This window comes from Manis javanica, chromosome 6, assembly GCF_040802235.1.
Source record: "Manis javanica isolate MJ-LG chromosome 6, MJ_LKY, whole genome shotgun sequence".
Classification (NCBI taxonomy): domain Eukaryota; kingdom Metazoa; phylum Chordata; class Mammalia; order Pholidota; family Manidae; genus Manis; species Manis javanica.
In genome coordinates, this window is record NC_133161.1 from 65490441 (window position 1) to 65517727 (window position 27287).

General features: G+C 33.4%; 1 protein-coding gene and 1 non-coding gene across 3 annotated transcripts in view; both read right to left on the bottom strand.

Moving 5' to 3' along the window:
* The window catches only part of GLCCI1 (glucocorticoid induced 1), a 101374-nt gene that overhangs the window by 23276 nt on the left and 50811 nt on the right, over positions 1-27287 (bottom strand). The window contains exons 3-4 of one of the 2 annotated variants that reach the window (XM_073238785.1): positions 21940-22026; positions 2497-2613 (exon numbers count right to left, since the gene is read on the bottom strand). In XM_073238785.1, the coding sequence (XP_073094886.1) occupies positions 2497-2613; positions 21940-22026 (204 nt within the window). The remainder of the gene's footprint in view (positions 1-2496; positions 2614-21939; positions 22027-27287) is intronic. The other variant, XM_037019862.2, reaches the window with a different exon arrangement.
* Positions 16108-16214, bottom strand: LOC118972675 (U6 spliceosomal RNA). The gene has a single exon (XR_005061747.1). It is a non-coding gene; the product is annotated as a U6 spliceosomal RNA (small nuclear RNA).

The window sequence follows — 27287 nt, forward strand, 5'->3', positions numbered from 1 at the left end:
CCCTGGCTGTTCATCTGTACCCTTTACTGAATGCTTTATATATAATGAAATAGTAAATGTCTTCCCCCTGAGTTCTGTGAGCCATTACAGCAAATTACTGAACTTGAAGAAGTGAAGAAGCAAATTATTTCATTTAGTTGTGTGTACAGCCAGTTGGTCCAAAATACAGATGACAACTTGGGAATGGGACTGGTCTCTGAAGAGGGAGCTCAGCCCTTAACCTGAGGACTCTGTGCTAACTCCAGGTAGTCAGTATTATAATTAAATTGTAGGACACTCAGTTGGTATCTAGAGAGTTGGAGAATTGGTTGGTATGGGAAAAAGGGTTGTGCGTACAGGGTACCATAGATTACTTTTACTAGAATAAGAGAAAATTACTTATTTTATTTTAATATGGCTATATTTTATCTAATCATTTCATTAGGTACTCAGTTTTTTCTTTTAATTATGAAAAGTTATAATCATAAACATAATTAAACTGAATTGCATAATGGATCAGGTACACATCATCCAACTTAAAAAATTATCAACATTTGCTAATCTTGTTTGAGCTAAACATCCATTTTTTTGTTCTTAGAAGACTTTAAAGCACATCTGAGACTTCACCTATAAGTATTTCAGTATGTATAGCAAAAGATAATTATTTTTACACATGACCACAATACCAAAAAATTTAGTGTAAATTGGAAACAAGTGTAAAAGTCTTCTTTGTTAGGTCAAGTCAATAGACCTACTATACATGCATTGATCTCTTACAGTAAAGGTGCTTGAAATAAACAGAGTAAGAATAATATATTAGTTCTACCAGATTAAGAAAAAAAGGAAGACATAATGTGAATTTTCACTTGAAATGTCCGAAGCTTGCTTGTTAACTGCATGTTTGTTTTACACTTTGATAAACTATAAACCTGTGTACAATAAAATATTCCCATTTTAAGTATGAAGTTCGCTGAACTTTGTAACTATATATAGTCATCCAATTATCAGTATAATCACATTTTAGAACCTTCTGTCAGCCCAAAAAATTCCCTTGGATCTCTCTACAGCTAGTTCTTACCCCTAGTACTTTGTCTCTAGTACTGCCTCTAATTCTGCCTTTTCAAGAGTTTAATGTAACAAATCACATGGTATGAAACCTTTTACTCTTGACCTTTTTCACTTAGCATCATGATGTTTTTGAGCATCAACTATGCTCTAAGTACTAGTAGTTCCTTTATACTGCTGAACAGTACTGTATGGATGTATGAAATGTTTTATCCATTCACCAGTTGGTGGTATGTTTGATTCCATTCTTTGACTCTTATGAATAATGATGAACACTGATGTCCAAGTCTTTGTGCGGACATGTTTTTATTTCTTACGCTAGCTATCAAAAGGTGGAATTTTGGGGCTGTATGCTCACCGTATGTTTAACTGTCAAAGAACATGTGAAGCTATTTTCCAAAGTGGCTATACCAGTTTGTGTTCCCACCAGCAATATGTAGCTGTTGTGTTGATCTACCTCCTCATCAACCATGGTATTGTCAGCGTTTTCTATTTTAGTTATCCTATCATTAACTGTACTAGCTTAGTTCATTCACTTTGCTTTTCTAAATATATAACATGCAAATTGTGATAAGTTATTTTTTTTCTTACTACTGCTCTGTCTACAGCCTCTAAACTGCTAGTAAATAATATCAGTAATTGCAGACATTTGTAACTTGATTTGTATTTAACAGAAATACTTCCAATATTTTATTGTTAGGATTGTACCACATTTGCAGCTAGTCACATTAAGAAGTATTCTATTTTTAGTTAAATAAGTTTTTATCACACACAGATACTGAGCTTTTATCAAGTGTCATTCAGCATCTACTTTGACCTTGTAATGCATGAACTAAACTAATATATTTCCTAATGCAGAACCATCCTTAATTTGTGAAATATCCCCAAATTGAATTTGTTTTGATACACTACTTGCCTGTCTTCTCTACTACTATATTTGATTTACTAAAATTTATAACAGTAATTTTAATTAGGTAAATTTGGTCAGAACAGCATTTTCCAAATTTTGTTCTATGGGATATATTAGTAGATGTTTTCAAGGGGAAAAAAACCCCAACACAACTCTAATCCTCAATATATTCACATGTAAATAGTGGTAAAATATAATATTAAGAGATACAGAGACAGATGGGTTAAAGTGCTGTTAGGAAGATTAAATGAGATAAGGCTCATAGTTGCTCAACAAGTAAATGAACTAGGATTTCAGCACAGGCCAGTATCAGTCATCTATGAGACCACTACACTCTGCTACATCTGTTATTAAAAGAATATCCTACATATGGCTAAAACAAAACCCAAAAAACAAAAAGCTTAACAATAATTTAATAAACAGTAGTGATTTAGTAGAGATAGGGATTTAGATGAATTTTTTAATCCTAAAATGATGGATTCTTCCTTAATAATAAACCCCTTAAGAGGAACCATACCCGTGTGAACAAGAAGGTAGCCCACCTGCACGTGACTGATTGCTATGTGGTTGCCGTGGAGAGGTGAGTGCCGGTCCTTCTCCTTACCAAGCCGACCACTCTGCTTACTGCGCTGTAGTTGCTGCCTCAGTTTGGCAATCTGCTTCGGGGAGAGAGGAGGAGAAACAAAAAGAGAACAAAAGTGAACACCAGTTTTTAAGTACTTATTTCTTTAATTTCTGAATATTGATAAATACATTTTTCTCAAAGGTTTCAAGTCATATTTCCTACAATGACTTATTCTTGTAAGTTTTTATGATTAAAACTATGGAAAATAAGAGGTCCAAACTTTCAGTTATAAAATAAATAAGTCATAGGGTTGTAAAGTACAGCATAGGGAATACAACACTAATACTGTAATGATTATATATGGTTATCATATATGGTCAGTATACTATAGATGATAACTAGACTTACCATGGTGAGCATTTTGTAGTTATGTGTAAATGCCAAATTACTATGCTATATGCTTGAAACTAATATTGTATGTTAACTATACCTCAATAAAAAATATATATGCCAAAAATGCTTCACTTGTATAATTTAAATAGTATTGTTGATAAGTATGTAGACTAAATTACCCCAGAATTTTTTCAGATTTTACCTTGTAACACCAGGAATATCTTCCTCTTTAAACACTTTTGGTAAGGTTAAAAGCTAGTATTTCATGCATTTATTGATCAAAGTTAAACCTAATCTCTTAATATAGAGTTCATGTTAGTTTCTGAATTTCCATGTTACATAAACAAAATTAATTTGATTTATCAACTGTTAAGTACTTTAAAACTGTATATACTATGGTGGTGAGGAAAGTCAAGCAACCAGTATTAGTAACTTGTCAGCATTTAATATCTTACTATAATCTTTAGTCACACAACTATTTTCTAAGCTATAATTGACACACAATATTCTACTAGTTTAAGGGTACATGTTGGTTTGGTACATTTATATATTGCAAAATGATACCACCACAGCTCTAATACCTCCATCTGGTCACATAATTACCATCTCTTTTTTGTGGTGAGAACATCTGAGATTTATTATCTAAGCATCTTATAATAATAATAATAATAATAATAATAATAATAATAATAATAATAATAATAATAATATAATGCAGTATAATTAACTTTAATCAAAATGCTATATATTGGATACTCAGAACTCATTCATCTTATAACTGGAAGTACATGTCCTTTGACACATTTCCTTCCGAAATAATCCCTGGTAACTACCACTCTACTCTCTGTTTCCATGCATTTTTTTAGATACCACAAACAAGTGATACTGTACGGTATTTGCCTTTCTGTGTCCAACTTATTTCACTTAGCAAAAGCCCTCAAGTTTCATCCATGTTGTCACAAATGGCAAGATTCCTATCTTTCTCGTGACTGAATAATATTCCTTTGTATATATATATACATCATCTTTTTCCAGTTATCTGTTGACAGATACTTGGCTATAGTCACATAACATTTAAAACAAATATGACTTAGGGTGTATTCTCCTAAATGGAATGGTAACACTGCCAGGCTTAAGAGAAAAGTTATTACTACAACATGGCTTGGAATTCATTAAACTACTAATATATTTTAGGTGATGTATATGTAATATTCTTTAAAGTGTGCTAGTCCAGGAGTAAAATATTCCTGAGCATTTTAAAGGGAATCATTAGCAATTTGGGGAAAGTTATTTACTACTGGTATTATTTTCCTTGTACAAAAGATGATATCACCTAAGTGTTCCTTCAACACCACCAACAGTGAGCCATTTTATGTTACCTACTAGGAAAAGTGTAAGTAGAAAGTAAAGTCTGTAAAATATATTGGTTTCCTCAAAGAGATAAAGCAAAAATACAATGTATTTTAATAGTAGCTAAATGCTAACCTCTAATAACCATGGCAATGAAAAGCAAAATACATAGTTGCTTTTAAAACCTGTAATAAAAAGGGCCAAGGGGAAATTGCTGGGAAAACATTTTTTACCTGTAGTAAGTAGTAGGGAAACAGCATAGAAGTAAATAAAGAACCTAAACAAAGAAATAATTTATATCCTTTCTTTTATATTAAGATCCTGGGATTCCTTTATTTTTATAAAGCTCTTTTCATAGCTTAAATGACCTCTCATACAATATTCTTGCAAAGATACACAAATAAGATTATCTATGTTAATATATGTGTTCCTTACTCTCTGTTGAAATGATCATAATTTTCTTCTAGAGAACATTAATTTTCATGAGAAAAGGAATCAAGATTAGTAGGTAATCATTATAAGTCAGGACAGATTATTCTCTATAATAAAAAATAAATAGGATTTCAAATTGTACAAGTCATTTAATTAGGATAGAGATATAAAATTAAGTGTTTTCTGAACATTAATGTTCTAGTGGTGTTTTTAAACCAGCAAGAGCTTATATAGAAGAGTCCATAGTCCCAGGGATTAATCAAGGAATTTGAACTTTTACTTTCAAAATCATCTTTAAAAATAAACAAACAAAAATAATCTGATAATTGACCAATTCTGATCACTCCATTTTTACAAGTCTTTGAGACATCAAACTAAGCTAGAAAAGTTTTAGTTCTAAACAGCTTTAACAAACCCTGAAAACAGAAAGGATACATCATGGCACATACCTACTTCGCTTGGAACACTGCATAGATGTATATTATGCAATCTTATAGTTTTCACACAATACTGTTTATCTTTGGAATGTAATACAGTTATGCTCGTTTGCAATTCAGTAGAGATTAGGGTAAAAGGGAGGCCCATTTTACTAAACACACATATATATATATACACTCAGAACATAACAAATTTTAATCCAGAACTATGTGAAATGAAAGCAAGAATGCCATAAATCCTCCTTTGCTTCAGAATACAGGGGGCTCCTGTGTTATTTACACCACATTCAGAAGAGGAACAGATCTACATAACCACAACAAATACTCTTCACTGTCTATAGCTTTCCTAAAAATTTCCTTTCTCTTTACCTGTGATGCTCAAGAGCCCATGGATCATTTGAAGGAACCTCTTTTTCCTAATCTTAGTACCTGTGAGAGTAGACACAGAAGTGTCTTTGGGACAAGGGGTAGAAGGAAACTCCAACACCCCACCCACAAACACGTGTGCACATATGCACACACACACACCCATCACCTCATCCATATCTCCCAACCTCTACCTAAGACAGCCTCTCTAGGCTCACATGCCACTGCATTACACAGAAGTTCTTGGTCCTCACGCTGGTGGGCTTACCCACCCTAGTCATTACAATGACATGCCCACACAACCTCCCTTTATGAAGGAAGCACTAAGTTATACTGACTGGACTTTTTAAACTAAACTATAGATGAATCTTTGTGTTTCCAAGTATTCAAGCTACCCTGTGGCTGTAAGAAAAAATTAAGAATGGACCTTGATGGCATTATACTAAGTAAAATAAAGAAAAACAGTCAGACAAAGAAAAACAAATATGGTATGATATCATTTATTTGTGAATCTAAAAAAATCCTGAAGAAACAGAGAGCAGATTGGTGGTTGTCAGGGCCAGGGGGAAGGGGGGCAGAAAATGAGTGAAGGGGGTCAAAGGGTACAAACTTCTAGTTATAAGATGAGTAAGTTCTGAGGATCTAATGTATAGCATGCTGATAATAGTTAACAATACTGTATATTTGAAAGGTGCTAAGAGAAAAGTTCTCACTAAAGACAAAAAAACTGTAACTAGTGTGGTGAGGGATGTGTTAAATAACCTTACTATGGTCATTTTACAATATATATCAAATCATTACACTGTATGCCATAAACTTATACAATGTTGTATGTCAATTATATCTCAATAAAGCCTTGAAAGAAAAAAAAAATGAGAAGAAAGGACAGAGGAGCCTCCTTTAAACATGAAAGAGAGCTAGCTTAAAGCCAGGGAAAAAAGCACTCTGCTGCTCCTTTTATGTGAACTGTCTCATTCATTTTTCAATAAAAGTGAGATAGGTACTATTATTACCCCATTTGATATGTCAGGAAACTGAGAGGTAGATAGGTTAAAAATCTTGATAAAAGTCACACAATTAATTGGTGAAACAATTATTTGAACTTAGTTAATGGAATTTGAGTCTGCTCTCTTAACCACTATTTTATTTTACCTGAAGAGTCAAGTTAATAACTCACAAGGAGATAAAGAAATCTTACAAAAAGTAAAGACAATAAAAGTGGGAATGAAAATTTGATATCAGCTCAACTAAGAAAAGAAACACCAACACAGTTACTAAAGATTAATTCAACAAATTATTCTGGAAATAGAGTTCGACAAGTCATGAATCTCAAGGTATTATTCCTTTTTATACGAAAAAAGGGAGTATGTGACAAACTATATTGCATATAAAGATAAAGTGTCCCAACCAGATGGCTTCACAGCTGAATTCTACCAAACATTCAAAGAGCTAAAACACATCCTTCTTAAAATATTCCAAAAAGCAGAGGGGAGGGAATACTTCCAAATTCATTCTATGAGGCCAGCATCACTCTGATGCCAAAACCAGGCAAACACACTACAGAAAAAGAAAATTTTGGACCAATATCCCTGATGAACATAGATGCAAATATCCTCAACAAAAAATTGGCAAACTGAATTAAAAAATATATCAAAAGGATCATCTATCATGATCAAGTGGGATTTATTCAAGGGATGCAAGGATGGCACAATATTTGTAAATCAATCAACGTGACACACCACATTAACAAAAAGGATAAAAACCAAGTGATCATGTCAATAGATGCTGAAAAGTATCTGACAAAATTCAACATCCATTTATGATAAAACTCTCAATAAAATGGGTATAGAGGGTACATATCTCTACATAATAAAGGCCATATATGATACACCCACAGCCAACATCATACTCAATGGTGAAAAGCTGACAGCCTTTCCTCTAAGATCAGGTACAAGACAAAAATGTTCACTTTCACTGCTTTTATTCAACACAGGACTGGAAGTCCTAGCCATGGCAATTAGACAAGATAAAGGGATAAAAAGCATCCAAATTGGTAAGGGAGAAGTAAAACTGTCACCATTTGCAGATGACATGATACTATACACAGAAAACCCTAACAACTCCACCAAAAACCTATGAAAACTAATAACTGGATTCAGCAAAGTTGCAGGATACGTATTAATATACAAATTAATATACAGAAATCTGTTGCATTTCTACATACTAATAGCAAACTAGCAAAAAATAAATCAGGAAAACAATTCCATTTACAATTGCATCAAGAAGAATAAAATACCTAGGAAGAAAACTAAACAATGAGGTGAAAGACCTGTATTCTCAAAACTATAAGATACTCAAGAGAGAAATTAAAGAAGACACCAATAAATGGAAATCTACCCCATGTTCATGGATAGGAAGAATTAATATTTTCAAAATGGCCATCCTGCCCAAAGCAGTTTACAAATTCAATGCAATCCCTATCAAAATACCAATGGCATTTTTCAATGAACTAGAACAAATAGTTCTAAAATTCATATGGAACCACAGGAGACCCTATATAGCCAAAGCAATCCTGAGAAAGAAAAACAAAGCTGGAGGAATTATGCTCCCTGACTTCAAGAGGTTCTACAAAGCTATAGTAATCAAAACAGTATGATACTGGCACAAGAACAGACCCATAGATCAATGGATTAGAATAGAGAGTCCAGATGTAAACCAAAGCATACATGGTCAATTAATATACAATAAAGGAGTCATGAATATACAATGGAGAAAAGATAGTCTCTTCAGTAACTGGTATTGGGAAAACTGAACAGATACATGTAAGAGAATGAAACTGGATTACTAACCCCATATACAAAAGAAAACTTGAAATGGATCAGAGAACTAAATGTAAGGCATGAAACCATAAAACTCTTAGAAGAAAATAGGCAAAAACCTATTTAACATACGCATGAGCAATTTTTTTCCGGGACACATCTCCTTGGGCAAGAGAAACAAAAATGAACAAGTGGGACTACATCAAACTAAAAAGTTCCTGTACAGCAAAGGATACCATCAGCAGAACAAAAAGGCAACATATGATATGGGGAAATATATTCATAAATGATTTATCAGATTAGGGGTTAACATTCAAAATACATAAAGAACTCATATACTTTAATACCAAATAACCCCCCACATAACCTGCATCAAGATAACCCCCAAATTAAAAAATGGGTGGAGGACATGAACAGACATTTTTCCAAAGAACAAATACAGAAAGCCATAACAGGCACATGAAAAGAGGCTCCACATTACTAATCATCAGGGAAACACAAATGAAAACCACAATGAGATATCATCTCATACCAGTAAGAATGGCCACTATCTCAAAGACAATACCAAGTGTTCCCGAGTATATGGAGAAATGGGAACCCTCCTACACTGTTGGTGGGAATGTAAATTGGTACAACTGCTGTGGAAAGCAGTATGGAGGTACCTCAAAAAACTAAAAGCAGAATTACTATATGACCCAGTAATTCCATTTCTAGGAATTTACCCAAAGAAAACAAAATCCCTTATTTGAAAAGATATATGCACCCCTATGTTTACTGCTGTGTTATTCACAATGACCAAGATATGGAAGCAACCAAAGTGTCTATCAATAGATGAATGGATAAAGAAGATGTGGCACATATACACAATGAAATATAATTCAGCCATAAAAAATACAGAAATCCTGCTATTTGTAACAACATGGATGGACCTAGAGGGTATTAAGCTAAGTGAAATAAGCCAGGTGGAGAAAGACAAATACCATATGATTTTACTTATTTGTGGAATATAAAAACAAAACAAAACAAAATGAAAAAAAAAAAAGCAGTAGTCTCAACACTGGGAAGTGACTGGTGGTTATCATGGGGGAGGGGTTGGGATGGGTAGGTGAGGGGGATAAAAGGGCACAAAAATTCTCAATCATAAGTTAGTCACAGGGAGAATGGAGCATATAGCCAATGATTCTGTAACATCTTCCTATGTTGACAGATACATCGTAAGTGTATTAGTTGGGGTGAGGATTTAATAATGTGGGTAACTGTTGAACCACTGTGCAACCAATATAACATTGTATATCAACAGTACTTCAAAAAAAATCATGAAAGGTTCTGCAGTACAAAATCAAATTTTACATATTATATTCCTTGACAATGTTCAAAGGAATTTAAAATACAATAGTACCTAATCAACACTAAAAATAAAACATTTAAAACTCCTTTTTGCCGTTCTATAAATATGAATAATCAGTGTTGTTTCCATGTTTTTCTTTAAAGTCTCAATAGGCAAACCCTAATAAACCTATTGCTAGTCGTTCAGCCCCAATATATCCAAAAGAACAAACATTTGCGTATGCACATAAGGAGCACACACATGTGCAAGCACATGCACATCAATCCTTACATGCCCACAGACAGGATGCCTGCCCCACAATCAGACCCACACAAACCTGCTAACCCAGAAACAGACAGAGACTCCCATACACAGATTCATTTCCACAGAGAGAGCTAGACTGGGGACAATTTACACATGTAAAGTAAGTTTTAATGTAGAAGTGTATTTACAGCTACCAATAAGGCATATTTGTCAACAGAAGCATGCTAACAATACCAGACTAACATTTAAAAAACACTTCGTTCACAAACCCACTTGATCCCAGATTTATTATATCTATTTTACTGATGAGGACACACTCTCAAAAATAAAGTACCTTTACCAATGTGACACAGCTAGGAAATGCCAGACCTACTCACTTAGCTTTCAATTTGCAACTTCTTTCTATATTAATGTTCAACTGCAAATAACTACCAGTCACTACTTGTTGGCTTATAATATCAACCACTTTGCAAGGTAACTTCCTTTCTTAATGTTGGAGATACTGCAAGATGTGAAACCGAAATAAAGATGAACAAAAATTTGATGAAGCAATTGACTGAATACATATTAACTTACTGATAAGTCTCTATTTCTCTGAAAAAGAGTTTGCATGACCTTAAAAACTGTTCCTATTGGATCCAATTTTAAATAAGGAAAAGATTATGAAACATCTTTACAATTCAATTTAATATGGATTTATCAGAGACTTTATTGGATAGGATATGTATTTACAAAAGGTTTAACACATAATCCCTTTGATCATAAAGGGACAGTCAAAATTCTTCAGACTACAGTCTTTTAGGTCCAGAGTAAATATTATTGCAATTATTTTCCCCTAGTATAGTATAATAAAAAAAAATTTAATGCTAAAATTTAACAGAATATTAGCAGAGAAGACATACTCTTAGTAAAACTACAAGGAAACTATTATTTTTTCTACTTAAAAAAGAAAGACCACATCAGTAATATCTATTAATTACTATTAGATCAGATGCATGAAACATTCCTAATCATTTCACTTACTACTCCAGATGGTTTCATCAAAAAAACACTATCCTACTAATGGGAGGAGGGCTTACTGGCACAATAAAACCCATGATTCTTCCTTATTTCCACTGAAGGATTTAAAAGTAGAAACCCACCTTTTTCAATATATCTTCAACAAAATCAGAGATAGTAAAAAAAAAAAAAAATTAAAACAACAATACAATAGTATTATTTATGTTCTCTCTGGGAAAGGTCACTCTGGGATAAAGAGCCAATTTGCATATTGCTTACTATAAAAACATTGGACTCCCCAAACTCTGTGTCTCCTGTAATGTGATCTACTCTATGTGCAGGCATCCATTTGGGCCCCTCTCCTTACTCCCCAGAGGACTTGGGTTTCAGGAGAACTAATGCAAACTTGATAGTCTTGATACTTACTGTGCTGTGAATAATCAAGTCCATGTCTCTAAACCAGGAGTCTCGTGCATTCTGCCAGCATCCGTGCAACAGTAAAAGACTAACTTATTAGGCTGTAAGTAGGAAAGCATCAAATCCAAGGCCTAAGAAGAGTATACTACTTCACTTGCCTCAAATGAAGAAGAGAGGAGTTTTACTGGAACAATTTGGAAAGACTGATGTTATGTTCCCCACAGTTGAGACATGATGGACTGGCGTCCTGACTCCCACCCTAGATACTGAAAATGCTGAGCTAGGATAAGGGATTTACTGTTGAACTAGACTCTGCCTAAACTCCCAGACGAAAAAATGTGTGAGAGTTTCCCAGGAACCAGCTGGGAAATTTGAGTGGGATAGTCACCATGAAAGGCTGTTTTAGGTCCTTTTTATGAGGGCCACCTAGAAGGGTTAACAACCCTCCAGTAAACATAATTCCAAAATAGGAAACATAATCTTTTCATAAAGGAAAATGATATCTCATTTGGCTTCATTTCCTTAATATGTACACACCCCACCACCTCACTGTATACTAACTATACACCTCATTGTATACAGTTTCTGATAAATATATTGATAATTTGATTGCCATTTTTTTGTAGCTAATCTGCTTTTATTCCCAATTGTGAGAGTGGGTGTGTGACCTTGATCTACAATTCCATTACACTATACGTAAAGGTAGAAATTTTTTCTTTGTCTTCTTTATTATCCTTCTTGGAACTAGGGGCTTTTTCAATTTGAAGACTCACATCGCTCTCCAGGTCTAGCAAATTTTGAGCCTTTAAAAAATTTCTCTTCCCTGATGCTTACTATTTATTCTTTCCTTTGTGAACCCCTAACTCAGTTTATTTTCCATGTTTCTTAACTTCTTTTTCATGTTTTCAACCTCTTTATCTTTTTGTTCTATATTCTAGATGATTTGCTTATCAGACTTTCAATTCTCATTGAGGCTTTTGATTTACTAATTCTCTCTTCTGCTTACATCAATTTAATCCATCAAAGAGTTTTTTAAATTTCACCAACGTTTGCTATTCACAAGATTTGCAAATGGTATCAATCTCCCTGTTCTTACTTACTCCTGTTATCATTGCAATTTACTATTTTACTTGATATTCTTAAACATTCTTATTTTTAAGTTCTTTATTAGAATTGTGTTATTCTTTTTCCTCTGATGTGAATGATCCTACTTAATGTATCTGCTGTCTCTTATGGCAACTGATATCCTTATGTTTCCTAAAATGCTTGCCTGCAAGCACATCGTTTGTGGGAGTTTTATTCTTTGTGAGCTCTTTCCTGTCATGTTGTTTCATGGTTGCTCAGAGTAGCCCTCTATAGAGTTGCATAGCTCCAGAGCAGATCTTAAATTAGGAAGACTGGGGCTTTGGTCCCACATGGGGAGAACTCTATTCCTGATGTCACTTCCACATACAACATATGGTTACTATTTCCATTTTTGCATTGCTGCCTCTCTGGCCCACAGGAAAACACCAACAATGGTGGAGTTATTTCAGGTCCAGTTTTACTGCCTAGAAACCTGGTCCCAGTTCCCTGCTTTATGCAAACAGCCCAGTTCCAATCTCCTACCATTTGTGAGACACATCTGGCTCTCTTAAAATGTGTAGGAATCTACACTCTCTTGAATTTGGCTTAAAACCCTCTTTCAAAGCCCGTGCCAACATGACCTGTGTTCCTGTGAGCCGGACAGCATCAGCATCCACTTATCACTAAGGATTTCCTTTCTATTCATGGTCTACTGAGGTTTTCCTTAACCTCTTAAGAAAATGCTGTAAATCCTAAATGGAGCTAGAATATACTTTGCTTATTTTCTGAGAATTTTCATATTGCATTCTTATAAGCTTGGAGCAAAGTGGAAGCTTTCATTGAAATTTTCATTAGAAATTGTGATACAAATTATCTGAGGGGGGAGATTATGTGACTCAGGAAGAATGGATGTGTGAGACAGCTGAATTTGTTTCTGTGACAAGTATGCAGGTCAAAAGATATCTTTAAGAAAACACTGAATTTCAGTAGTACAGAACTTTAAAAAATATTGTGAATTCAATAATATTTCTGGCTTTTCATAATTTTCTCAAATTTCAATTTTGTCATCTATTATAACTATATTCTTATTTTCATTTTTAGTCTTCACCCATGTGCTCTTATTTCTCCAGCCTGTTACATATCATATAGAATTTAATATCTTTTGACATAAAATGTAAAATCCACCACCAGTCCTTTACAACTTTTCCTGTTTTTAAATCTTTACTGAGGTATAATATACATTCCCCTAACTTCATCCATTGTAAAAGTAAAATTCAGTTGTTTTAATCACTTTGTAGAGTTCTATAATAATAATCACAATGCAGTTTTAGAATGCTTCCAGTCTATTTGTAGCCAATCAACACTCCCCGAGCCCCATGCAACTACTGTTAGGTTTTTTCCTCTGACAAATTTGCCTTTCCTGTCACTTCAATATAAATGCAAACATTTAATATATAGCCTTATTCATCTTGCTTCTTCCACTTAGTAGTGATTGGCAAGCTAAAATCTGCAGGCCAAATTACCCTCCCATGTGTTTTTGTAAATAAAATTTATTGGAATATAACCACACCCAATCTGTATTGTCTATGACTACTTTCACACAGCAACGGCAGAGCTGAATAGTTGCAACAGAAGTTATATGTCCCAGAGACCCTAAAATATTCACTGTCTGGTCTTTTACAAAAAACCTGCTCACCCTTCACTTAGTAAAATGTTTATGAACTTCATTCACATTGTAGCATGTATTATTAGTATACTGGCTATTGTACCTTTTTATTGCTGAATAGTACACCACTGCAAGAACACACATTGTTTAACCATTTACCAACTGATGGATATTCAGATATTTTCCAGTTTTTAGTTGTTTTGAGCAACTATGCTATAAACATTTGTGCATATGTCTCAATGCAGACCTGAACTTTTATTTTTTTATATAGATTTCTAGGAATGGAATTGCTAGGTTATATGGTAAGTTTCTGATTAACTTTTAAGGAAACCGATACAACTGTTTTCCAAAATGGCTGTACCATTTTATATTCCCAAAATATTTTAAGGTTCAGATTCTCTTCATCCTTATCTTTTAAGTTACAGCCATTGCAGTGGGTATGTAGTTGTATCTTGTAGTTTAAATTTGCATTTTCCTAAGGACTAATGATGTTGAACACCTTTTTCATATGGTCATTGAAATCCATATATCTTTGGTGAAATACTTCTACTTAAGTATTTTACCCATTTTTTAAGTGGGTTGTCTTACTGACTTGTAAGAGTTCTTTACATACTATGGATATAATTAAGTTCTTTATCAGATATGTGAGTTGCTAATACTTCTTCCAGTCTGGGGTTTGTCTTTTTGTTCTCTTAGTGGTGTCTTTTGAAGTGTAAATGTTCCTTTTAATAAAGTTTAATTTGTTATTATAATTTTTCTTTCATGGTTTTACTCTTGGTGTTCTATCTAAGAATGATCTGATTAGTCCAAAGTTGTCTACAAGTTTTATAATTTCAAAGCTTATATTTGGGACTGATTTATTTTAACTTGTTTCTATGATGAGAGTCAAGGACTTAAGTTTTTTCCTTGCATATGGATATACAATTATTCCAGCATCAATTGTTGGAAACACGTTTTTTTAATTGAATTGTGTTGGCACCTTTGTCAAATGTCAACTGACCATAAATATAAAGGTTTATTCCTAGATTCACGATTTTTATCCTTTGATCTCTCTCTATGTCTTCCTTTATGCTAATACTTCGCCAAAGCCATTAATGTAGATTTATAAGTAGTATTGAAGTTGTGTAATGTTTAAGACTTCCAATTTATTGTTTTCGAAAATATTTTGGCCATTCTAGGTCCTTTGCATTTCTACATACATTTTAAGATTAGTTTGTCAATCCTGAAACAAAAAACCTAGGATTTTAATAGGGATTACACTGAATCAATTTGGGGAGAATTACCATCTTAATATTGAGTCTTCTGATCCATGGCAAAAGTCTTTCCATAAATATAAATATTTAATTTTGTCCAGCAACATAGCAACATTTCATTCTTTTCAGTATACAAATCTTACACTGCTTTTGTTAAATTTATTTTTGAATATTTAAATTTTTTTGATGCAACTATAATAAATAGCTTTATTTTTGGATTGTCCATATCTAGTATCTAGAAATATACTGATTTCTGTATTTTGATCTTGTACCCTGCAACTTTACTGCACTTATTTAGTAATTCTACTAATATATTTGTATATTTCCTAAGAGTTTCTACATATAGGATCACATTACCTGGAAATAAAGGCAGTTTTATCACTTCCTTTATAATCTGGTTATCCTTTATTATTTTTCTTGCCTGATTACACTAACTAGAACCCCCTGTGAAATACTGAATAGAAGTGGTGACAAGGTGATAGTTAACATAATTGCCTTGCTCCTGATCTTAGGAGGAAAGCATTCTATCTGTCACCACAGAGTATGATGTTATCTGCAGGCTTTTCATTAATGCCCTTTATCAGGTAGAGAAAGTTCTTTTTTATTCCTGGTTTGTTGAGATATTTTTATCATGAATGGGTGTTGGAATCTGGCAAAACACTATCTCTGACTCTACTGAGATGATTATATAGTGCTTTTTCCTTTCCTTTGTCTTTTTTGGCATTTAAAAAATTTTTTTATCATTAATCTACAATTACATGAAGAACATTATGCTTACTAGGCTCCCCCCTTCACCAAGTAAAAATATGGAACGCTTCACAAATTTGCATGTCATCCTCGCGCAGGGGCCATGCTAATCTTCTCTGTATCATTCCAATTTTAGTGTATGTGCTGCCGAAGCGAGCACTGCTTTTTCTTTATTTTATTAATATAGTGTACTATACATTAATTGAGATATGGATCTTAAACTGATTTGTTCACTTCCTGGGACAAATCTACTCACTTGTGGTCTACAACCCTTTTCATATGTTGATGGATTTGGTCTGCTAACATTTTGTTGAAGATTTTTGCATCTATGTTCAAGAAGAGATATTGATCTGCCATTTTATTTTCTTGAGATGTCCTTGCCTGGCTTTGAAATAAGGTAACTCTGGCCTGATAAAATGAATTGGGAAGTGTTCCCTTCTCTTCTATTTTTCTGAAAGATTTTGTTAAGTACAAACATTATTTCTTTCTTGAATATTTGATAGAATTCATCAAATCTGATCCTGGGATTTTCTGATCCTGGCAAGATTTTTAATTCTTCATTCCATTTCTTTACATATCACAAGATGATTCATATTTTCTATTCATTTTTTAATCAGTTTGGGTAACTTGTCTCTAGTAACTTGCATCTTTCTAGGAATTAATCCATTTCATCTTAGTTTCTAACTTTATGACATAAAGCTGATCATAACATTAACTTTATAATACTTCTGAGTTCTTGAAGACTGACAGTAATATCATCCCTTTCACCGTTGATTTTGGTAAATCTGTTTTTTTTCCTTGGTCAATCTAGTTAAGGTTTGTCAACTTTGTTCAAAGAATCAACTTCTAGTTTCAATGATTTTTTTCTAATATTTTTGTTTCATTGGCTTCTGCTGTATTCTTCTTGTTACCTTCTTTCCCTGCTTGCTTTTAATCTGGTTTGCTCTTCTTTTTCTAGTTTTTTAAGATGGAAGCTAGGTACTGATGAAGCATTGTGTTAGCTGCGCACATAAATTCTAAGTTGTCCTTTTGGTTTCATTCATTAAAATATTAAAAAATTCCCCTTGTGTTATTAGAAAAGTGTTATTTAATTGACAAACATTTGGGTTTTTCAAGATTTCTTTCTGTTTTATGATTTCATTCTTTTGTAACCTACTGAGACCTGTTTTACGGCCCAGCATATGGTATAACCTAGAGAATGTTTCACACATGTTTGAAAATAACATGTTACTGGGAGTTTTCTATTTTTTGTCAGTTAGGTAACGTTGACTGATAATGCTGAAGTCTTCTATCTTCTTGCTGATTTACTGTCTAGTAGTTGTTCTATCAAGTATTGAAAATAAGGTATTGAATTTCTCCTTTCACAATTTTGTTTCATGGGGGGACTGTTAGTTGAATACACAACTTATGATTGTTACACCGTCTTAATGTATTGACCTTTTTTATCAGTATGAAATGTCTCATTTGGCTTCAGTACTTTCTTATTTTAAAGTCTATTTTGTCTGATAAGCTTTCTTATTGTACTGTTTTTATTATGTACCTTTCCCCTTTTTTTTTGTTTTCAACCTATCTGTATCTTTTTACTGTTGTTTTCATTGTGTATCTTTTCCCATTTCTTACTTTCAACCTATTTGTGTCTGCTTATAGACAGCATATAGCTGAATGTTACTTTTTGATCAAGTCTGACAATTGCTGCCTTTTGAATAGAACATTCAGTTCATTCACATTTTATGTACTTACTTATACGGATTTACTTCTGTCATCTTGCCATTCACTTTCTACTTGTGTCACATCTTTTTTTATTCTATTCCTCCTTTACTGTTTTCTTTTGTGTTAAGTATTTTTAGTGTACCACTTTAATCCTTCTGTGATTTTTTTTTACTCTATTTTTCAGTTATTTTCTCAGCATCTGTTCTAGGGATTAAAATATGCATCTTAGTTTATCACAGTCTACTTCAAAATAATACTTAATTCTAGTAAAGTAAAACTTATACTCCAATATACAGTTCTTTTTTTGCCCTTGTTATTACTACCAAATATATTTCATGTACATATGTTATAAACCCAATAACAGTTACAATACTGTTTTATATGATCTTTTAAATACATGTACAAATAAGAAAAATATATCTATAGACTCTTTTATATTTGCTCACATATTTATCATACCAAATATTCCCCAATTCTTCCTATGGATCTGAATTAACATCTGGAGTCATATCCTTCCAGCCTGAAGGACTTCTTTTACCATTTCTTGTAAGACAGTTTAGTAGCAGGAAATTCTCTAAATCTTTGTTTATCTGGGAATACTTTATTTCACCTTTATTTTGGAAGACTTGTTTTCCTGGATATGGAACACTAACAGTTTTTTTTCTTTCAGCACTTTGAAGATGTCATGTTTTATGGTCTCCGTTGTTTCTGATGAAGTCACCCATTCAAGGTATTATTGGTACCCTATGTGTAATGAATCATTTTCTTCTTCCAGTTTTCAAGATTACCTCTTTTCCTTTGGCTTTCAAGAGTCAAACCGATACATCTATGTGTGGTTCCCTTTGTGTTTTCCTACTTGGAGTTTGCTGAACTTCTGGAGCCTACAGATTGCTTTTCATCTTGAAAGTTTTCTGCCATTGTTTCTTTAAATATTTTAAAACTCCTTTCTCTCCTCCCATGGGTTTCCCATTTTGTGTATGTGGTTAATATTTCTCCATGGGCACCTGAGGCTCTCTGACTTCTCTTCAGACTTTTTCTCCCTGTTTTTCAGGACGTATAAATTCTATTGACCTATATTCAAATTCACTTATTCTTCTGCCATCTCAAATCTGCTACTGAACCCATCTAGTGAGTTTTTAATTTTAGTTACTATACTTTCTAACTCCAGGGTTTTTGCTTGTGTCTTTTTATAATAACTATCTCTATGGAAATTCTTTACTCATTGAGTCATTGTCGTCCTACTTCCCTTTAATGCTTTAAACATGGTTTCCTTTAGTTCTCTGAACATACTTATAATAGCTGCTTTGATGTTTTGTCTGCTAAATCCAACATATGGAGATACTTAGTTTCTATTGACAGCTTTTTTCCTTGAGTACAGTTTGTACTTTGTTTCTTTGCATATCTCTAAATTTTTTGTTGAATGTTAGACATTTTAGGTAATACATTGTACCAACTCTACATTCTGATTTTTCCTGAGGGCTGTTTGCTGCCTTATCTGCTTGTTTCTTAGTTAACTTAATCGACCAAAAGTCTGTTTCTCCTGCAATGTATGGCCACTAATGTCTCCATTCCATTATATTTTTTCCTAATTTTTTTTTCTAAGGCTGGCTTTTTAAGACCTTTAAGCTGGTCTCTAGTGTTCATCTTATTGTTGAGAGCCAAAAACAGAGACTTTATTAAACATCTCAATCCAGTAAGGCTTCTGCCCCCAGAATAAGATTTGCATGTAGAATGAGCAGTACATTCAAAGTTTGGGTCTTTTACAAGTCAGCCCCAGATTTTATTATCACCAGGCCTTCTTGAATCTCCTCTCCACATATTCTTAGGCTCCAGTGATGAATGATATGTGGGTGGCTTAGGCCCACTTCACATTCTGCTGAGCATGTCCATAGCCTCCAATCAACCTGGGATATGTGAAATTATCTAGCTCACATAACTGTCTTACCTCTAGAACTCTTGTAATATTCTGCTATTCCATAAGTCTGTTACTTATCAAAATTAGACCCCAGCCTCAGACTAGCAGAGCCACTGGCTCTCCCTGCTTATTTGTAAGTAAGGTCACTATTTAAAAATATCTACAACACTCTTTATCAAGTGCTCTCTCCAGCAGGGCCAGCCAAGCTTCTGGTCTTTAAGGCTTGCCCCGTCGTGGTTGAAATGCCACACCAACAAAGCTAAGGAGGAGGATGAAGTGAAGAGGAGTATCTTAGATAAGAACACCACAAACTTAAGTCATTCTTACCCTGAGTTCAGTGCTTTACATGAATAAAGTTTCTCTGTTTGTTTGGTTGATTTCCAGAGCACTAAATTAGTTGTTTGGACAGTTTTGTCCAGCTTTATGGTTGCTTTGTGGGAAGAGCAATCAACTCTCTCTCAGTCATGTCAGCCATTTATTGTTTAAACAGTGTTGCTATAGTCTGAAGTTCTACTATAACAAATCTTGGCTATAACTTGGAGATTGTGTTTATCTCTGAGATAAAATTGCAAGTTAACTTTTCTGTTATTCATATTGTATGCATACATATGCACCTATATTTAGACCAGATATATTAGACTCAGATTCCTTTTTTGCTACTGCTAGGAAAAACTGATTTTGTGCATGTGAATTTGTGTGTAAGGTAGACAGGAGTTGAGGATTTCTCTATATCAATAATATAAAGAAGCTACTAAAAATGTAATACAGTCACAGGCAAAATCATGCTACAGACTATATCAATTCAGTCCAGACACCACAGTATATGAGAGAGAGTAATAACCCATAGTATATGAAATCATAGTAAGAGGTGTAAAGACTATGCCATATGAAAAATATTTGAAAGAGATGTCACTGTTTATCCTGGGGGAAAAATGACATTACTAGCCTTTCAAATACTTAAAATAGACTTACTCAATATTGATACAGAGGGCAGAGTCAAAATTAAGGGGCATAATTTTGAGTTCAATATACAGCATATAACTGTTTAACAACTTAGGCTAAAACAGACTGGCTGCATCCTCTTGCAAAGTGATGAGCTTCTCTCACTGACAATGATCATCACAGCCTTAGATGACCATCTTTTTTAAGGAGTGTTTATATAGGAGATGGACTAGATAACTTTCTAAGTAAGTTTCTATAATTTTATAATAACTGTAAGAATGTAAATGGATAAAAGATAACTTCAGGAAAAATAATCCAAAATATTCATAAAGGTTGTAATCATTTAGGTTATTCGTAACAAATAAGGGAACAGGTCATTAAAAACTACTTCTAAAAGACATGAATTCTACTGTACTATTGGGTCTAAAGGGAAATGAAATGTTGGATATCATAAAAAAGCCATTAGGACCAGAAGACACTATCCAACCACTGTGGAAAGCTGTGATCCATGGTTTTGGTTGCTATAACTCAAAAATTGGAAAGCTGAAGTGGAAACAAAAGATAACTAAAATGCACAAGATACAGAGATTGCTACAAAAAAATCAGACTTCATTCCGGAAAGGGAAAAGTTGAGTGGGTGCATATCAAGTGTTTATAAAGGACCTAAAGGGCACAGATAAGGTAAATTCAGACTTGTTCAGCAAAATGTGCAAGGGAGTCCTTAAACTCTGTAAGTCCTTAAAGTCCTGTAAGAGGTAATGTTAGTACAAATAAAGGAAGTACCATTACAGTCAGGATATAGTAAGATAATTTACTAGGACCTAAATAGGTTATACAGGCATACCTCGTTTTATTGCACTTTCAATTCATTGAGCTTTGCAGATACTGCATTTTTTACAAACTGAAGGTTTGTGGCAACCCTGCATGAACAAGTCTATCAGCATCATTTTTCCAACAGCATTTGCTTGCTTTGTGTCTATGTCACATTCTGGTAATTCTGGCAATATTTCAAACTTTTTCATTATTATTGTATTTGTTGTGCTGCTCTGTGATCAGTGATTATAACTTGCTGAAAGCTCAGATGATGGCTAACATTTTTTAGCAGTAAAATCTTTTAAAATTAAGGCACTCCTATTTTTTTTAGGCATAATGTTGTTACACACTTAATAGACTATAGTGTAAACACAACTTCTATGTGCACTGGGAAACCAAAAAATTCATCTGACTTGCTTTATTGCAATACTCTTGGCAGTGGTCTGGAACTGAACCCGCAGCTCCTCCAAGGTATGCCTGTAGACTGAAAATAGAAATAACTTACCTCTTTAAGTTGATCAGCACTCCCCCATGATGCAGACCGCTGATGTGATCTCTTTTCAGCTCCCTCTTCTGCCCAACAGCTAGGTGTCTTTAAAAAAAGCAAAATACAAAATTAGGAATTTTGTCTCTGCTCCTTAATCTAAGAGCAACTCAAACAGATTTCAAAATCTTAGCACATAACAGTCAAGGGGGCTATACTAAACACTAAAATCCTTTAAATGCTAAGATTTTCATGACCCTGTTAAATGTTGAAAACATTCTGCCATATTCTGAATTAGACATTATCAATCTAACATGTCTCTGGAGTAATGTTACTCAAAACATTTGATTTTTCACATCAACACTAATAACTTAAAAGTTAGCAAACTCAAAGAGAACTATGATATACATATTGATTTTTTTCAAGGTAATAGCCAAAATAAATATGAAATGAAATGGTATTTCTACTAAATAGACTTAAGATCAACAGAACTAGCTCAGCATCAGTGGGACTATGGATGACTTACATGTCAAATATCTAGCTAGCTAGAGGGCTGACTGTACTACTTTTCCTATACTCAGGAAAGATAGTATCTTTTTTTGAAAAACATCAAGCATCTTTACATAGGAATACCAAGTTATTGTAGACATGAAAAAGATAAAGTTAAATAAAACTATAATCTAAAGGAATATATCTTTAAATAAATGAGCTAAATGTCAGAAAAACATAATTGTTTTTACCTCAAATTTCATTTTCGATGATTTAACCAGTAATACACACTATAGCCAAATATGATGCAACACACTAAATCCCAAATGGCAAGACTTTTTAGTAATTGTACTAAAAATCAACCAATATTAAAATATCATCCTTAACATATGAGAAGACCCAGTGTAATACAAATTAGGGAAAGTAAAAGCCACAATCTAAAGACAAACAACGGATAATGATTATCACAGTAAATATAGCTTGAAAAATTATCTTTGTTACATATTGAACAAATCATCTCTGATGTTGAGGTTGTCCCTGTGTCTACATCTTTTTATGTAGAAGCCTTCAGTTCTACTTTATGCAAGTGAAAATGCTTGTGGAAAACTTTTAAAATAATTACCACCTCTTAAATGATAATCCAAAATTAAATCCATAACAATTGAATGATGGTTGAATAAAAATACAAATAAATTGCTTAAATAGTTTAAATATCAATTGAAGCTGTTTAGTTCTAATTGAGAGAGTGAAATATTGTATTCTATTGGCAAGGGCAAGGATAAGAGGAATCAATATGTTAAAATAAGCTGCTTAAAAAGAACTATTGTTACTAAAATTTTCTAAATTCAGTCTTAGATAGACAAACTACTCTGAAAACAAGTAGCCCCCACTAAGTAGTCGTATCTTTAATATTCCATTTATTTTAAAATTGTTCAATTATGACAGTTTTAGTCAAACTTTTATTTTGAAACTTTATGTGCCTTAATATTTTTACCTTTCCTGTAAGTGCAAGCATTAATCTTGGCAAAAATAAAATGATTAAGGTTCACAATATTTAAAATTTAAAAGTGTATTCATAGAAAATGAGTAAGATTTCTGGCATTTCCATAATTATTCAAAAATTACATTTAAAACACTATTTTCACTTTGTACAGCTTTAACTTTTTCGAGGACATTTACATAAACTGTACCTCTAACTTAGAGATAAATCAATAGTCAAAAAACCTTTGCAAAGACTGCCTTAATATTGCCAAGCATGCCATTGGCAAACAGATTTAAATTTGAGGTCTTTTACCTCAGAGTATCTTCTTTCTCCACATTACCATTCTCTGCTTAAAACTGAATGTGAAAACCTATTCAATTATTTCAGAATGTAGTATTAGTCATACAAAAGAGATAAAGACTAACTATAGAAGAATATTTATGTTCCTGAAATCTAGCTAGTAAAATATGTAGTTTTTTAAAAGGGCAAAACCCTGGAAGAATACTCAATCATGTGACTATAGAGTTACATGCATTTAAACTATTTGAGTATATTCATCATAGCCTCAACTTTTCAAAAAAATATTCCCCAAGAAGTAGTTACATTTTAGTCACATCAATTTAAAATAAACATTATGAAAAATGCCCTAGTCTATAAATATATTCTACAGACTGCACTGTCCCATACAACAGCTACTTAGCTACGTGCAATAATTTATCTTTAAATTAATGAAAAGGAAATAAACTAAAGCTCCTTAGTTGCACTAGCACATTTAAAATGCTGAATAACCTTATGTAGTTAGTGGCAGCTGGACAAGCACACTGTCCTATACAGGACAGCACAGCTATGGAGGACTTCTATTACTGCAGAAGGTTGTACTGAGGACAGTGTTCTTTCTCTACATTTAATCATGATTTTTAACAACTGATTTTAGTCAAAGCAAAACCAAAAGATGATTACTTGGTTTATCAAATCAACTTAAAGCTCATGCTTGAGAAGTCACAGAAGATGAATTAATTTGTATCCAATTAGTTAAATCTGAGTATTTGAGAAATGTTTTTACCATTTAAATTAGGGAAACTTCATTAACAAAAGTTCTTCCCTTTCATATAAGCAACCAATTCCTTAGTTTGTTATTCCACCCATTAATCTAAAGTAGAATCTTATGAAATGTGCTACTTCTAACATTGTTTCTGGATGTTAGTAAGCATATATGACAAAAGGGTTCCATTGACAAACAAATTTGGGAAATATTGTATATTTTACCTTCCTCTACTGAATGTACAATGCACTTAGCATTGTGTACACATGTACACACATACATACACTTTTTTAAAAATCTGCTTTATTTTCTTTCTCTTACTTATATTACCCCAGAACACTTATTTTAGAAGTACACCTATTAACACCCTCCAGATAGCTTGGAAAGAAATATAATCTTCAATAATTTGTATTACATATAATAACTTGCTCTACAGCTACCTTACTTGAGAGGATTCTTCCTGTGCAGCTGCCTCCACTTAGACCTAGCAGGGAAGAGCACTTGAGCAGCACAGGACCAAAGCCTATCGCAAAGACTGTTGACAAAAAAAAGTAGTTGGCCCCAAAAATCCCTTCTATGTGAAAAAGATACCTGTAAGTGGACAAGGCCTTTTTTATTTTCACCTCTCAGACTCATCTAAAGCCTAGCCCATGAAACTTTCTCTCCAACCTCCAGGTCCACCTCCTACCTCTAATTTCCTGTGTGAACAGCACTTCTCGGTGTAACACACGGAAGAGAGTCTACTGCATAGGACTGCACACTTGTTTTTAAGACTATTTGTTAAGAGCAGTTTTAGGTTCATAGTAAAACTGAGTGGAAGTTACTTCCCATATACCGCCTATCCTCACACATGCACAGCCATCCCCCACCAAAGTGGTGCATTTGTTATAACTGATGAACCTACACTGACACATCATTATCACTCAAAGTTCATAGTTTACATTAGGAGTCACTCTTAGTGGTATATATTTTATGGGTTTGGACAAACATATAATGACATGCATACATCATTATGATATCATACAAGCTGTTTTCACTGCACTAAAAATCTTCTGTAATCTGTCTACTCGTTCTTCCATGTCCCCCTACCATTCTCCCTGTCCCCCAGCCCCTGGCAACCACTGATCTTCTTACTTTTACCACAATTCTGTGCCTTTTCCAGAATGTCATATAGTTGGAATCATTCAGTAGGCTGCCTTTTTAGAGTTGCTTCTTTCACTTTGTAATATGCATTTAAGGTTCCTCTGTCTTTTCTTGGTTTAATACATCATTTTTTTTCAGTGTTGAATAATATACTGTTTTCTGGGTATACCACACTTTATTCATCCATTCATCTATTGAAGAACATCTTTGTTGCTTCCAAGTTTTGACAATTATGAATAAAGTCGCTATAAACATCTGTATGTAGGTTTTTGTACAGACTTAATGTTTTCAGCTCCTTTGGGTAAATACCAAGGAGCATGAATGTTGGATCATAGGGTAAAGGTATGCTTAGTTTTATAAGAAACTGGTGCCAAAATGTCTTCCAAAGTGGCTTCACCATTTCACATTCCCAGGAGCAATGAATGAGGGTTCCTGTTGCTGCACATCCTGGCCAACATTTGGTGCTGCTAGTATTCTGGACCTGGACCATTCTAATAGGTGCATAGTGGTATCTCATTGTTGTTTTAACTTGCATTTCCGTGATGACATATGATACGGGACATCTTTTCATATGGTTACATGCCATCTTCCTAGGTGAGTTATCTCTTAAGGTCTTTGGCCCATTTTTCAATCAGATTGTTTGCTTTCTTCTTGTTGAGCTCTAAGAGTTCTCCATATATTCTGGATGACAGTCCTTTATCTGATGTGAACAAAGGGTACTTTTTAAAAATATCTTTATTCACAAACTACCAAAGACAAATACACTTTCCTGCTTTATCAATTTCCAAATAGATAAAATGAATTCCTAGCAAGGAAGTACTCTTTGTCAATATGCAAAAGTCCAAAGTCACTTCCAAAAAACTCCACAAAAACAAAAAAAACCTAATTACTTCACAAAATTCCTTTATTTTATTTTAAATCTTACAATAACTTTAAGATTTATATTTGGTTCACTCTTTGCCTTGAAATTTACTATGGTCTATAATCTATTATGGAAATATGTTGTAGACTGCTAATTATTTCACAGTACTTAAATAGATGAGCCTTAAAGTGACAAGCCTGGCAAGAAATGAAATAGAATTACCTGAAAATCAATGATATTTAATAATTACTATTATAGACCAATTTTAAGTTATAAAAAGTTTCAAAGCAGATAACAAATCCATTTATAAATATATTCTTTTTAGATTTGGTTTTCTTTCAACTAACAGAAAATTTTAAATTTTAAAAAGCTTTCAGCCTAAAAGATCATTTTGAAGTCTATCTCAAGCATAAAAAGGAGCACAAAAGGATGATGATTCTAATATTATTATCCTTTGCTTTTCTGAAAACAGTATAGACATATAAACAGTTTTATAATCAGATATAAATAGCCACTTCACTTGCAAACAAAGAGCACAGAAAAGGAGAGTTCAGTTGAAAAGCTTTAGGAATACAGTGACAGTAGCAGTTTACACACTCAAAATTTTTATCATGCTCCAACTATATACCTCATGCTCATTATGTTAGTCTAGTTTCAAAATGTAGTCCTTGAATGAGGAGCAGCAGCCTCATCTGGGTACATGTTAGAAATGTAAATTCTCAGGCTCACTCCCCGATTACTAAATCTGAAATTGTTTAAGTCCAGCAATGTGGGTTTTAACAAGCTCTCCAGATGATTCTGAGGCAAGCTAAAGTTTGAAAACCACTGTTAAGACTAAGGAAATAAAAATG